This window comes from Ornithorhynchus anatinus, chromosome 18 (genome assembly GCF_004115215.2).
Source record: "Ornithorhynchus anatinus isolate Pmale09 chromosome 18, mOrnAna1.pri.v4, whole genome shotgun sequence".
Taxonomy (NCBI): Eukaryota; Metazoa; Chordata; class Mammalia; order Monotremata; family Ornithorhynchidae; genus Ornithorhynchus; species Ornithorhynchus anatinus.
In genome coordinates, this window is record NC_041745.1 from 15,387,546 (window position 1) to 15,400,128 (window position 12,583).

Here is a 12,583-nt window from a genome sequence, read left to right on the forward strand (position 1 = left end):
GGAAAGGCCCGGTTCGCGTTCTCGCTCCGGCCCCGCCGGCCGGCCCTCGGGAAAGCCGGCCGACGGACGGACGGACGGACTCCGCCCGGCTCCTCGAGCCCCGGGTCGTTCTCCGGAGACACGCGGTCGGCGCAGCTGCCGGCCGTCGGCTAGGGTTTTCCGGGGGGCCCCCCCCCCCCCGCCAAGCCTGCGGCTTCCGCCGCGCCGGCGAGTTCTGGTGTCTCGTTCTCCTCGGCCTCCGCTCGCAGCGGGACCGCCTCGAGCGGAGCGGCTCACGCCAGCCCCGGCGGGCCCTGTCTCGGGTTTGGAAGTTTCCAGATCCGCCCGGCCAGGTGGGACTTGTTCGAGCCGGGCCCGTGAAATCCCCTCCCCGCACCCGCCACCCACTTAGAGCGGCCCAGGGGCACAGCCCGACCTCGCGTTCCCGAGGACCGCCGCGGATTGGCTCTCCTTTTGGCGCGTCGTCGTGTCTGGGACGGAGAGGTGGGGCCCCGGACGGTGTGCTTCGCCATCCCGTCTTGTCAGGACCCCCCCCCCGCGGGGCTTCACGATCGCGGCGCTGGTGTCGCCGGGCGCCGTGCCGAGCGCCGGGGTAGATTCGGGGTGATCGGGTCGGACACGGTCTCTGCCCCACGTGGGGCTCACGGGCCAGGAGGGAGGGGGGACGGGTTATCGAGTCCCCCCGCCTTACGGGCGAGGCAGCTGAGGCCGAGGAAGGAGAAGCGACTTGCCTCGGTCGCGCGGGAGGCAGGCGGCAGAGCCGGGATTAAGATCCAGGGCCTCCGACTGGCAGGCCCGTGCTCTTTCCACTAGGCCACACTGTTTCTCTGTGCTGGGGACTTGTCTGCCTTGTTTACAGGGTTCAGAGCTGGCAAGGTATCATCCGCGAACCCCTCCTCCTTCCTCCTACGTGAACCAGATTCCCACCGGCTACTCTCCGTGGCCTCAGGTGGGGCTTTTTTTTAAAAAAAAAAAGAAAATCACGTTTGTTAAGCAGTTACTGCGTACCAGACACTGCACCGAGCTCTGGGGTAGATAGAAGCCAGTCGGGTCAGGCGCGGTCCACGTCGCTCCCGGGGCTCACAGTCTCCATCCCCGTTTTCCAGATGAGGGAACCAAGTGACCACTCGGTAAATGCCATCGAGTGCTTGATTGATATACCTGGGGTGAAAATTTCCTCCCCCGTTTTTTCCCTCCACGCGGGAAAGTTTTTTTCAAAAATGTTGTTTCTTTTTTTTTTTTTTTTCTCCTCTCGAGAGAATTTCCTAACGATGAGCCTTTTCTCCCCCTTGGATTGAAGGGCGGATAATGAGCGTAACAGAGCAGCCTCCGGATTGCTCGAGCACGGGAGGATGGACTCCTCAGTGCGACACGGGCTCTAAAAACAACGGGAGGTCACCCTGCCGTCGCTGCCATACCGATGCTCCCTCCCTCTAGACCGGAAGCTCGTCGCGGGCGGGGAATGTCACCGTTTACTGCTGGGCTGTAGTTTCCCCAGCGCGTGGCACCGTGCTCGGCACGCAGTTCAGCGCTCGATAGAAACAATTGAACGAACGCTCTTGGATCTTCCGCCCCCTCAGTTATCCAGTCGGTGGGATGTCGATCCCGTGGATTATTCAGCTCTCCGGCTCCCTCCCTCCCCGCCGCCCCTGCGCCCTCCTTCCGGCTCCCCGTCTGTTAGCGTCACCCGCGGAATGGGTTCGGCAGATATTACCGGGCCGGGAGCCATCCCGGTACCGTACCGGGCCCCGGGCGGCATCGGTCGACCCAAGCCCCCTCCCGGGGCGTTTTGGACAAGCTAAACGGTTCGCGCGCGCTTGCGTATTTTTTTACCCTTTTCTCCTCGGTCGAACCGGGCCCCCGTCAGCCGTGCCACGGGGGTGCCCGCCGGTGGTATTCGGAGAAGGGTGGGGGCGGGAGAGGGGCGCCCCGAGCGCCCCCCTCTGACCCGAGAGTGTTTCGAGGCCATTCTTCCGCACCCCCGATGCTTGCCTCAGTTCACCGGGGAAGCAGCCGCCCCAGTAGATAGAGCACGGGCCCGAAGGTCGGAAGGGCCTGGGTGCCGATGCCGCCTCGGCCACCTGTCTTCTCGGACAAGTCGCTTCACACGGTCCCTGTCCCGCGTAGGGCTCACCCTCTTAATTCCCATTTTGCAGCTGAGGTGACCGAGGCCCGGGGAGGTGGAGCAATAATGACTATGGCATTTTTTTAAGCGCCGACGATGCGCCAGGCGCCGTGCCAAACCCTGGGGCCGGATACAAGCGAACCGGGTCGGACCCAGCGAGGAAGCGACCTGCCCGAGGCCGCGCGGCCGACGGGCGACGGAGGTTTTTCGGGCTCCCGGGCCCGTGTTCCGTCCGCTGGGCCGCGCTGCTTCTCCAGAAATGGTTCCTGCCGAGGAGGGGCCCTCAGCGGGCCTCTTCTGGAACGGGGCCGTCCTCGCGGGAGGTGAGAAGAACTCAGGACCCCCGTGCCCCCGGTGCTTCGGCTTCCCCGCTTCTCCACCGGCACCGGAGCCTCGGGAGGGGGCGGCGGATGGGGGTGGCCCGACGGGGGTCCGGCGGGCGGAAACCCAAACCGGTGAGCGGTCGAGCCGGACGAGACGGCGAGGGGGGGCGGGAGGGGCCGCCGGGAGCCGTGGGGCTGGCGCCGGTAGGAGACACCCGTCGCTTTCGGGCGCGGTGGAGGTCCGGCCCTCCCGGGGCCGTTTCGGCCCGGCTCCCTCGGTTGTCGCGGGTCCTGCGTTCTCCCTTTTCCTGACGGAGGCTTCTCGCCAGAGGGGTCGGGCCGGGGGTCCCAGAGAGGACCCGTCCGCCCAGCGGAACCCGTCCACCCGAACCCACGGCCCCCACACTGGCCCACCCGGAAAGGCGGGAGAGACGGCGGAAGCGAGGCCTCGGGGAAGGAGCCCGGGCCCGGGCGTCAGATCCCCGCTCGGCCGGTTGACCTCGGGCAAGTCACGTCCCTTCTCGGTTACCTGGTCTGAAAAAGGGGGACGGAGACGGTGAGCCTCACGTCGGGCGGAGACCGAGTCCAACCTGATTGGCTCGTAGCCGCCCCGGCGGTTAGTACGGTGCCGGACGCGTAGTAAGCGCCTAACGGATAGCACAGTGATTATGATTATTATTAGTTAGTAGTAGTCGTGATTCTAGACCGTGAGCTTAATGCGGGCAGGGAATACGCCCGTCTGTTGTTGTTGCGTACTCTCCCAACGCCGAGCACGGTGCTTCGCGCACAGGGAGCGCTCACAAACGGCGACTGAACGAATGAGCGAAAGAGGTATAAAGTGACCACGGCTGGTGACCCGAGGAGGGCACGTCCGGCTGTTTCCTAAAGGAGCGGGATGTGAGCGGGGCCACCGTGCCCCGTGGCCGGCGGCTGAGACCCGGGACCCCCTCCCCTACCGGCCTGACTGCGGCCGCTCTCGCCCCCCCCCCCCCCCCCCAGGACGCCCGCCACGCGGCCGAGGAGGAGATCTACACCAACCTGAACCAGAAGATCGACCAGTTCCTGCAGCTGGCCGACTACGACTGGATGGCCGGCGATTCGGGCAGCAAAGCCAGCGACTACCTGCTGGACCTCATCGCCTTCCTGCGGAGCACCTTCGCCGTCTTCACGCACCTGCCCGTGAGTGGAGCCTCCGCCCTCTCCTCGGGCCTCCTCGGGGAGGGAAGGCAGGGGAGGCAAGGGAGTGGGATTGCAGCTGGGGCCCGGGGAGCAGAGGCCCTCCTTCGGGGGTCCCGACCAGTCGACCTCGGCTCCTCCCGGGGAGGAACCCTTCCTGGTCACCGCGGGTCACTCCGGGGTCTCCTGGGGACAGAGGCACCTTAGAGGGGCAGGGCGGAAACGCGGTCGGAGCCCGGCGGCTACGTAGCCGGCAACCCCCAGCGTCCCAGACCGTTCCCCCCGACGGGAGAGGGTCCCGGCTCGTAGGGGCGGCCCCGACGGTCCAGGTCACCCGCCGGCTCCGTCCCTTGTCTCCGGTTGAATTCTCACTTGGTTGCGTCTCCTTTCTGATCCGCCCTGAGCCTGTGGGCTCTCCGTTCCCGCGGAGCTCGACCCCGTTCGGCCCTGGCTCCCGTGTCCCCCACCCCCCCACCCCCCCACGCCTGCCCGCTCCTTCGACTCCGGAATCGTCGGCCCCTCCCCTTCTCCCCGTCGCCCTCCCCCACCGCCTCCCGCCTCGGATGCGTTCTGGGGCTCGCCGGCAGGTCGGTCAGTCGGTCACCTGTGTCGAGTGTTGGTCGTGTGCGGAGGACTGTCCTAAGCGCGTGGGAGAGGGCGATACGTAGAGTCGGGAGGCACGCTCAGTGAGCTTACAGTTCAGAGGGGGACACTGGTCTACACAAATACGTCACGGCTGCTTAAATAGGTGCCGTGGGGGCCGGGGGGGGGGGGGGGCAGGTAAAGGGGGCGAGTCCTCTCGGAGGAGATGCGCTCTCAGTAGGTCTCTGAAGGTCGGGGGAGCGATCGCCTGTCGGACGTGAAGAGGGCTGTGAGCTCCTTTGCTCGCCGACTGGGTCCCGCAAGCCCTCTGGGTTTTCGGGCTCCGTTTGCGAACCACTCCCTCACCGGTTCTCCAAAGCTTCGCCGGCTTTCAGTCGGCCACGGTACCCCGGGCTCCGTCGGAAAAACCCCTTCCCCGGAGAAGACGGTTCCTGCTCTGGATGGATGCTTCCTGGGGGGGGGGGGGGCGGGGGGGCTCGAACTCGGGAAGACTTCCCCCAGAGAGGCGCCAGAGCTAGAGTAGAGGTTTGGACCCTTGAAATCGGGTCCCTGACCGCGACGTCTTGGGCACGTGAACGAAATCACCCACGGGGCTGACAGCTCAACCGGAGTCGATTCGCGTCTTAGGCGACGCACGCTGATCCCGACGCCCACTGCTCGGTTCCCGGGCACCCGCGGGGGGTGCGGCCGAGTGTCAGATCTGAAGATCTCGCCTCACTCCCGACGCGTATCCGTCTTCCCGCTGTAGGGTCCTCGACCGATTTAAAGGGTGGGAGGAATGCCGGCCAGCGGCCCGATCGTAGATTTCAGCCGGCGAGGGGAGCCGGGGGGGGACGAGCGACCACGGGACGTGTGGGCCGGACTAGCCACCCGCGCTCCGCCTGGGGGCCGGGGAGGGTCTCAGGCGTCTACGCTGCTCTTTTCCCGACTCTCCCCGTGCGAAGCGCGGCAGATGACGCCCCCCGAGTCCTTTGGGCGTCGTCCTGTGCCGCTCTCTTCTGCGGGGCCTCCCCCGCTCTGGATCCGGGCCGGGAGGGTCAAAGAAAAATCGGCCGACCGCCGGGCTCCCGCCAGACCCATCCGGACCGACCGCGGGGCCTCTGGGCTTGACTCCGGAGGAGCCGTCGGACCGGATGGGTTCGGCGGAAGCGAGCTCCGGCCGGGACGCCGAGCGGCGTCCCGGGAGCGGAGCCGGGACGGGGCCGGCCCGGGGACTCGGGAGGGTTGGGAAAGTTCTCGCGTCCCGAATCCGGTCCGGGCGACGGGAGGTGTACCTCCCGGCTAGTTGGGCCCCTGACGGATCGGCGGCCGTGACAGGTTGCAGATCGAAGCCCTGCGGAGTTCCTTCCGGCTTCCTCGAGGCAGATCCTTCCCCCGGCAAGGGAGAGAGAGGGTCTTTCTCCCCGCACCGTCTGCGAGCTCCGGGCCACCGTAGCAGAGGGCCGTATGGGCTCCCGGATCGACGGCCGCAACACGAAGCCTAGCTAACCCTAAGACTCGCCTAGGGCCCGGCCAGCGAGGCGGCGAGGGGAGAAGGAGTGATTTATGAGAGGAGCCCGAGAGCAGTTCATCTGTCTTGAAACCCCGAGCGTCTCCTTTTCAGATCAGTCAGAATTCTTGGGGGAGAGAGGGGCGTCTCCTGGCCGCCGAAGACGGGTGTCGGGGCGAGGGGGCGGGTGGACGCTCACGGCCCGTTTTCAGAAGCGACCGGGCCCCTGCCCCCGCGCGCCATTTTCGCCAGGGGGGCGGGGCGGGCCCAGGTCACCCACGTTGTTACCGGGGCGATGGTCGATCGGTGGTATTTACTGAGCGCTCCCCCCGGGCGGAACCCTAAACAAGTCCCTCGGGAGGGGACGGTAAAACAGAGTGGGTAGGCTCGCTCCGAGCGGCGAGCCTGCCCCCGGCGACTGTCCCGGAAGGAAGGGGAGGCCACGAGGAATATGGGGTTTCTTCGCCGGTCCCCCCTCGCCTGTCTCCGGGACCCCATTTCCGCGGGGTCCCCTGAACCGCCCGGGGCGCCCCCCGGGACGGCCGCCCCGACCGGGCCTGACGGGGTGTCCCCTCCCTGATGCCCCGGGCCCCTGACGGGTAGACGGGACTCATCCGTGCATTTTTCGGTCTCCCTCGGTGCAATTTCCAATTGCACGCACAGTTACCCATTTTGCACGCTCAACCCCGGGGCGTGTTTTTTGAAAATCTATCCCTGCGCGTCCCGACAGTTATCTGGGAGACAGATATCCGCGAGGGATAGAGGAGAGGCCGTCCGCGGGACCCGGCCCGGGGTAGGGATGCCGGAGCGTGAGGAGCCGGCGGTAACTCGAGTAGCCGCGGACCAGTCCGGTCGACCGGCCTCCGCGTGGCCCTCGGCTCCTCGCCCTGGCTCGGAACCTCCGGCGCGGGACGGGGACGGCCGTGCACCGTCGGATGCCCGGGAACGTCGTTCTGAGCACGGGGCCTGGGTGGCTGGGACCCCCCGGGTTCGAATTCCACCCCGTCCTTCCTCCCGCAGCGGCTCCCCGCGGGCTCCCCAGCGGCGCGGCCCCGTGGAAAGATCGCCGGGGACGGAGGGCGTGGGCTCCGATCCCGGCTCCGCCGTACGTCCGCTGCGTCACCCTGGGCAGATCACTTCCCTTCCGTGGGCCTCCGATCCCTCCCCGGGAAAATGGGAATTAAGACCGCGTGCCCCATGTGAGCCGGGGACAGGGGACGCGTCCGAACCGACTTCCTTGCGTCGGCCCCGGCTCCGAGAACAGTTGTTGGCACGCGGCGCTTAGCGAATGCCCCGGTCACTGTTGTTGTTATTAGATCTCCAGCCCCCCGGCACCACCGGCGAGTCCTCGCCCGGCGCCGGGAGCGGGCCACGGCCGGCCGAGGCCGCTTCCCACCGCGTTAATCCGGAGGGGCCGCGGTGGGCCTGTCCTCTCTGGGTGGGGCAGGGCGGCTCGGGATTCACGCCGCGCCGTCGTCGCTCGGCCGCCCTACCCGGCGGCGGCAGAAGCCTCCGGAGGGACGGGGAGAGGCGTCTCCGAGGAAGACTTCCTTAGCGGCCCCGCCCGGAGGAAATCAGCAAGTTGTTGGTACGCTCGTAGCCGCAGTAACGTGAATTCCCCCGGCGGAGGGCCTCTCGTTATGCTCCCGGGCTAAGGATCCTGGGAGTAAGCAGATCGGGTCCCCGGAGGCGGACCCTACGTACACCCTCGGCCTCTCGCAGGGACCCCAGAGAGGAGGCTTCCGGGGCCTCGGCGCGACGGCGGCCTCGAGCGTGGCAACGCCGAGCCCGGTGCCGGCTGGGTCCGCGGGGAACTTTCGGCTCGGTCTCGCGCCGGCCCGGGGCCCTCCCTCCTCCCTCCCCTCCCCTCCCCGCTTCCAGCTCCACCGGGGTCCATCCCAGCCACGGGGAGGCCGAGGGGGGACGTGGGGAAGGGGCGCGTCCGAGAGTCCGGGACGGGCCCGCGGCCTCCCCCGCCGCCCGCGGGACTCGGGCCACGCGGGCTGCAGGACGTGGCGATCCACAGATTACCTCCTCGTTAGCCCGGCGCTTGGGCTGCTCGCGCAGTCGGTCACCACGGGTCCGGGAGGGACCTCGTCTGTGTTTGGGGCTATCCCGTTGCGTTTTCGTTCCTTCCCCGCTAAACCGGCGGCTGACGGGCATTAGCGGCCCTTCTTCCTGCGGTCACCCGGCGGAGGCAGGGGCGTCTATCCCGGGCCCGTCGGGGCGGCGTGGGCGCCCCGAGCCTTGTGGAGGCGGGTTCGGGCTCCTAGGGCCGCCGTTTCCGGGTGCCCGGAGGGTGACGATAAGAAGGGTGATAATGGTGATGCCTCTCAAGCGCTCACTTGGTGCCAGGTACCACGGTGCCGAACGCCGGGCTAGGTACGAGTTAATTGGGCGGGGAGCAACCCCCGTCTCGCGCGGGGCTCGCGGTCTCGATCCCCATTTACGGATGAGGTGACTGAGGCCCAGAGGAGCGGAGCGACCGGCCCGAGGTCGTACGGCGGACAAGCGGCGGAGCCGGGATTAGAACCCGGGACCTCCGAAAGACAGGGCCCCATTGAGCCCGTCTTCTCGGCGGAGCGCCTGTGCCGAAATCCACTGTTTCGGAAATTCCACTGCGTTGGATTTCGCTCCCTCGATAGAAGGAGGTACAGAGGCCGGTCAGGTACAGACTCCGTGGCAAACGGTCCAGTAGAGAAACAGCGCGGCTCAGTGGAAAGAGCCCGGGTTATGGGAGTCGGCGGTCACGGGTTCGGATCCCGGCTCTGCCCCTTGTCGGCTGGGTGACCGTGGGCAAGTCACTTCACTTCTCTGTGCCTCAGTTCCCTCATCTGTCCAACGGGGATGAAGACTGTGAGCGTCACGCGGGGCAACCCGGTGGCCCTGCATCGCCCCCGGCGCTTAGAACGGCGCTCTGCACGTAGTGAGCGCTCAACAAATACCGACATTACTGTTATCATTATCGTTAAATCGCTTGGCCTGGTGGAGGGGTCCTGGACCCGGGAGTCAGAGGACCTGGGCCCTAATCCCACCTCCTCCGCTTGTCTGCTCTGGGACCTCGGGCAAGCCGCCCGGCGCTTAGCACGGTGCCTGGCACGTAGTAAGCGCTTCCCCAATACCGGAATTGTTATTATTACTGAGGGCCCGCTGCGTACGGAGCCCCGACCCCTTCTAAGCACTTACTAGGTGCCGGGCGCCGCGTCTCTGTCTGGCGCCGAACTGCGCTTTCCAAGCGCTCGGTGCAGTGCTCTGCACGCGGTAAGCGCTCGGTAGACGCGACTGAATGAGCGAATACTAAGCGCTGGGGCGGATACGGGATAATCAGGTTGGACACGGTCCACGTCCCGCCCGGGACTCACGGTCTTAATCCCCTTTTTACAGAGGAGGCAACTGAGGCGCGGAAGAGGTCACCGAGCGGACAGGTGGCGGAGGTGGGATTAGAACCCAGGTCCTCCGTCTCCCAGGCCCCACGCTTTTTCCGCCGCCCCTCTGTCGCGGTCTCCGGGGAGCGACGTGAACCGTTTTTAAGCTCGGAACTTTCGGTCTCAAGGGGAAGGCGGGCAGAAAGAGATGGTGCGCGTACCGTGGGGAGGAGAGGAGGAAAGCCCCGTAGAGCCGGTGGCGACCGAAATAAGCAGCCAACGAAGGGATGAATGAATACATCAGCGGAATAAATAACGCGGTATCCACAGAAGCGTCCGCCCGGGGTGGCCGGCAGGCGGGCGCGATCGGAGGAACGGGGAGCGTCCCTTAGCGAATACCTTAATTCCCCCTGAAACCCTTTCAGCAGGAGGAGGGAGAGAAAGCCAAGATCCTTTCCACCGTCCCCGGGGAAAGCCACCGAGCCGGGTGGCCCGTCGGTGCGGGGGGTGGAGGGGGTTCGGCCGGCGCCCGTACTCCTGACCCGCAGCCCCAGTTTCAGATGGTGCCGGGGGTCCCGGACATCAGCGGGCGGAAGGGCGACTGCCAGATGGCGGCAGGCGTAGGACTCCCCGATCACCCGCTCGCTCCTCTCCAAATCCAGCCCGCCGAGCTCGACGCCGTTGCGCGGGCCGAGGGCAAACCCGAACCGCGGTATCGTTCGGGGAACCTCTGCGGGGGGCTGAGGCTTTAGACTGGGGACTCCTTGAGGGCGGGGAGCGTGTCCCGAACCCTCCGTACGGTGCCCTGCGCTCCGTCGTCGTCGCCGCCGCGATCAGTCCCTCGGTGGTTTTCGGTGAGCGCCTGCTGTGTGCGGGCGACCGTACCGAGCACTCGGGAGAGCGTGATTCGGCAGAATCAGCGGATGCGTTCCCTGATATCGTTGTTATTATTGTGATTATCATTACTGTGGTACCTGTTCAACACCGTGCGTCCAACGCTCTACCCTGTACGGTAATAGGATAATCAGGTTGGGCCCCGTCCCCTGTCCCAGGTGGAGCTCACAGTCCGAGTAGGAGGCCGGAAGGCTATCGAATCCTCGCTTTACGGACGAGGAGACCGAGGTCCCAAGAAGGGGAGCGCCTGGCTTGAGGCCTCGCAGCGGGGAGGTGGCCGGAGCCGGGATTAGAACCCGGGCCCTCGGCCCCTCCCGCATGCCGTTCCTCGGTAGACGCGCGACGGATGCGTTGATTCATCGGTCGACTGAGGTGGGCGTACGTGTGTGGCGGGTATTTCGAGCCTCCTCCAACCCCCCTCCGGCCTCATAAAACACGGGGCCGGACCGGACCCGCCGGGCACGGGACGTGGTGGTTTCGTGTTGGGTTGTTGTTTTTTCTAAAAAGTCCTTTGTCGACGGCCACCGCTTGCTATTTTTATTCCGCGTCGGACAAGCCGATGTGAATTGCCTTGACGGAGTTCCTGCGGACGCAGTGATCTGTTGACTCTAAGGCGTTCCGAGACGGAGACTTCTGTCAACACCTAGCGCGACCGTCAGGCTAACAAAGCAAGGAAGTTTTGTGTTTTCTTCTCTCCCGGCGGCTTGTCGGTTTTTGTTTTCATTTCAAGTTTCCTTTCGTCCCCGGGTCATCTCGTATCTCGATAACCTTCTCTGGAAGGTAACCTGGGGGTCGAGAGGTGACGAGGGCCCGAATTATGGGAAGCGGTCTGTCAGCAGCCTTACGACTGGAACTGCACATCTCAAGTGGTTCAGCGTGAACCCTTTGAAAAGGGAGTTTGCTTTTGTGCTTATTTTTGCCAGATGGTGAGCGCAGATTTCAGCTGGAACTGAGTAGAGGGTGGGGGGGGGGGGGGGGGGGTGGGAACCCCAGAGATCCTTTGCCGGATCTGTTTGCCCGGTGCCCCGTTGACCGTAACCACATCTCGGCCGTTGCGAAACAAAAGCACTGACCCCCCTCAGCTCCCCGCTCCGGCGGAGAGGCCCGTGAGAGAAGTGTCGGGTCGCTTTATAGTCTGCCAGCCGGAAAAGGAAATAACTTCTCAGACAGCCGCTTTGAATGCGGCGCAGTGCCCCCTCTGTGGCGGGCTGGGAAAATAATTCCCCGAGAAAGGAGGAACAGAGCCAAGCTCGGAGGAACCGCCGAATAACCGTGAGCCCGACGTCCTCCGACCGGCCGGCTCATCCTCCCGCCCGCGCTCCCGGCTCCGCGGAGAGGAGGAGTCCGGGTTGGGGGGCGCGGGGCTGGGCGGGGGGTGGGGGGGGCTCGCGTTCCGATGGGGCCTCCTCGTCGTCCCGTCGCCCCCGCCACGTGGTATCCCCGGCCTCGGCGCGGCGGAGCGGATTGGAGCTCAGTGGGTCGGGGCAGGGGAACCCGCTCTGGGCCTCACTCTCTTTGGACCCGGAAGCGCAGGGGGCACGTCGCGATGCCGGGAGCTCCACGTGCCGCGGGAACTGGGTCTCTGACCCGATGGACTGATATCCGTCCCGGCGCTTGGCGCTTGACGCGAAGCGTGCGCTTAACGGATACGTGCGAGCGAAAATAGACGCGGCCCCCGAGCTCTGCATCTGGGTCACTCCCCGTGCCGCCGCTCTCCTCTCTGGTTATTAGCGATCGCGTTGTCTGTTTAAGCCCCGACTGTGTGCCAGGCGCTGGGGTGGATACAAGCGAATGGGGTTGGACACGGTCCCCGGCCCACGCGGGGTTCAGAGTCTCGGTGCCCGTTTTACAGATGAGGTCACCGAGGCCCAGAGAAGTGAAGTGACTCGCCCGAGTCACCCGGCAGAGCTGAGGCGGAGCCGGGATGAGAGTCCACGACCTTCTGTCCCCCATGGGGCTCACGGTCTAAGAGGGGGGGAGCGCGGGTAGGTGATTCCCCATTTTGCAGGTGAGGAGACCGGGGCCCGGAGACGTGGAGCCCTTTGCCCGGGGGGGTCACGGAGCGAGCGGGCGGCGGAGCCCGGATTAGAACCCCGGGCCCCCGACTCCGGGCCCTGCGCCCTTGCCGCTAGGCCACCCTGCTTCCGTGGGGTCGCCGGGCCCGGCCCGGAGAGGTGGTCGGGTCCCAAGAGCGAGGCCGTGAACCGGCCTCCTCGGCTGCCCCGGGGCCTGGCCCGACTGACCCGTTGTCCGACAACCCCCTCCCCGCCACAGGAGAGGGATCCCTAGGGCCCCCGGGGCCCCCCGGGCCCCCCCGGGCTCCCGATCCCACCAGACAACGGTGATCTGGGTCGGTGCGACCGGGCGGGGGAAAGCAAGCCAGCCAGACCTCTTAGAACCTTCTGCCGGGTTCAGTGAATGCCTGTAATTAGGCTTTAGAGTGCTCGTTACATTCTTGATCCGTATAATAAAACAGCCCAAACCCAAAACCCCCCAAGTAAAACATGTGCGTGGCGAGATCACAGACCCGGGCTCCCCCCGCCGTCCCGTGACCCACTTTCCCCACCCCGGGTGCCGGTTAACGAGCACTTTTCATTTCCCGTCACGA

The 12,583-nt window shown here is 66.1% G+C and overlaps 1 protein-coding gene across 2 annotated transcripts in view; it reads left to right on the forward strand.

Moving 5' to 3' along the window:
* The window catches only part of EXOC6B (exocyst complex component 6B), a 370,191-nt gene that overhangs the window by 185,297 nt on the left and 172,311 nt on the right, over positions 1-12,583 (forward strand). For both annotated transcript variants that reach the window (XM_029083071.2, XM_029083072.2), the window contains exon 18: positions 3,448-3,627. In XM_029083071.2, coding sequence (XP_028938904.1) covers positions 3,448-3,627 — 180 coding nt within the window. The remainder of the gene's footprint in view (positions 1-3,447; positions 3,628-12,583) is intronic.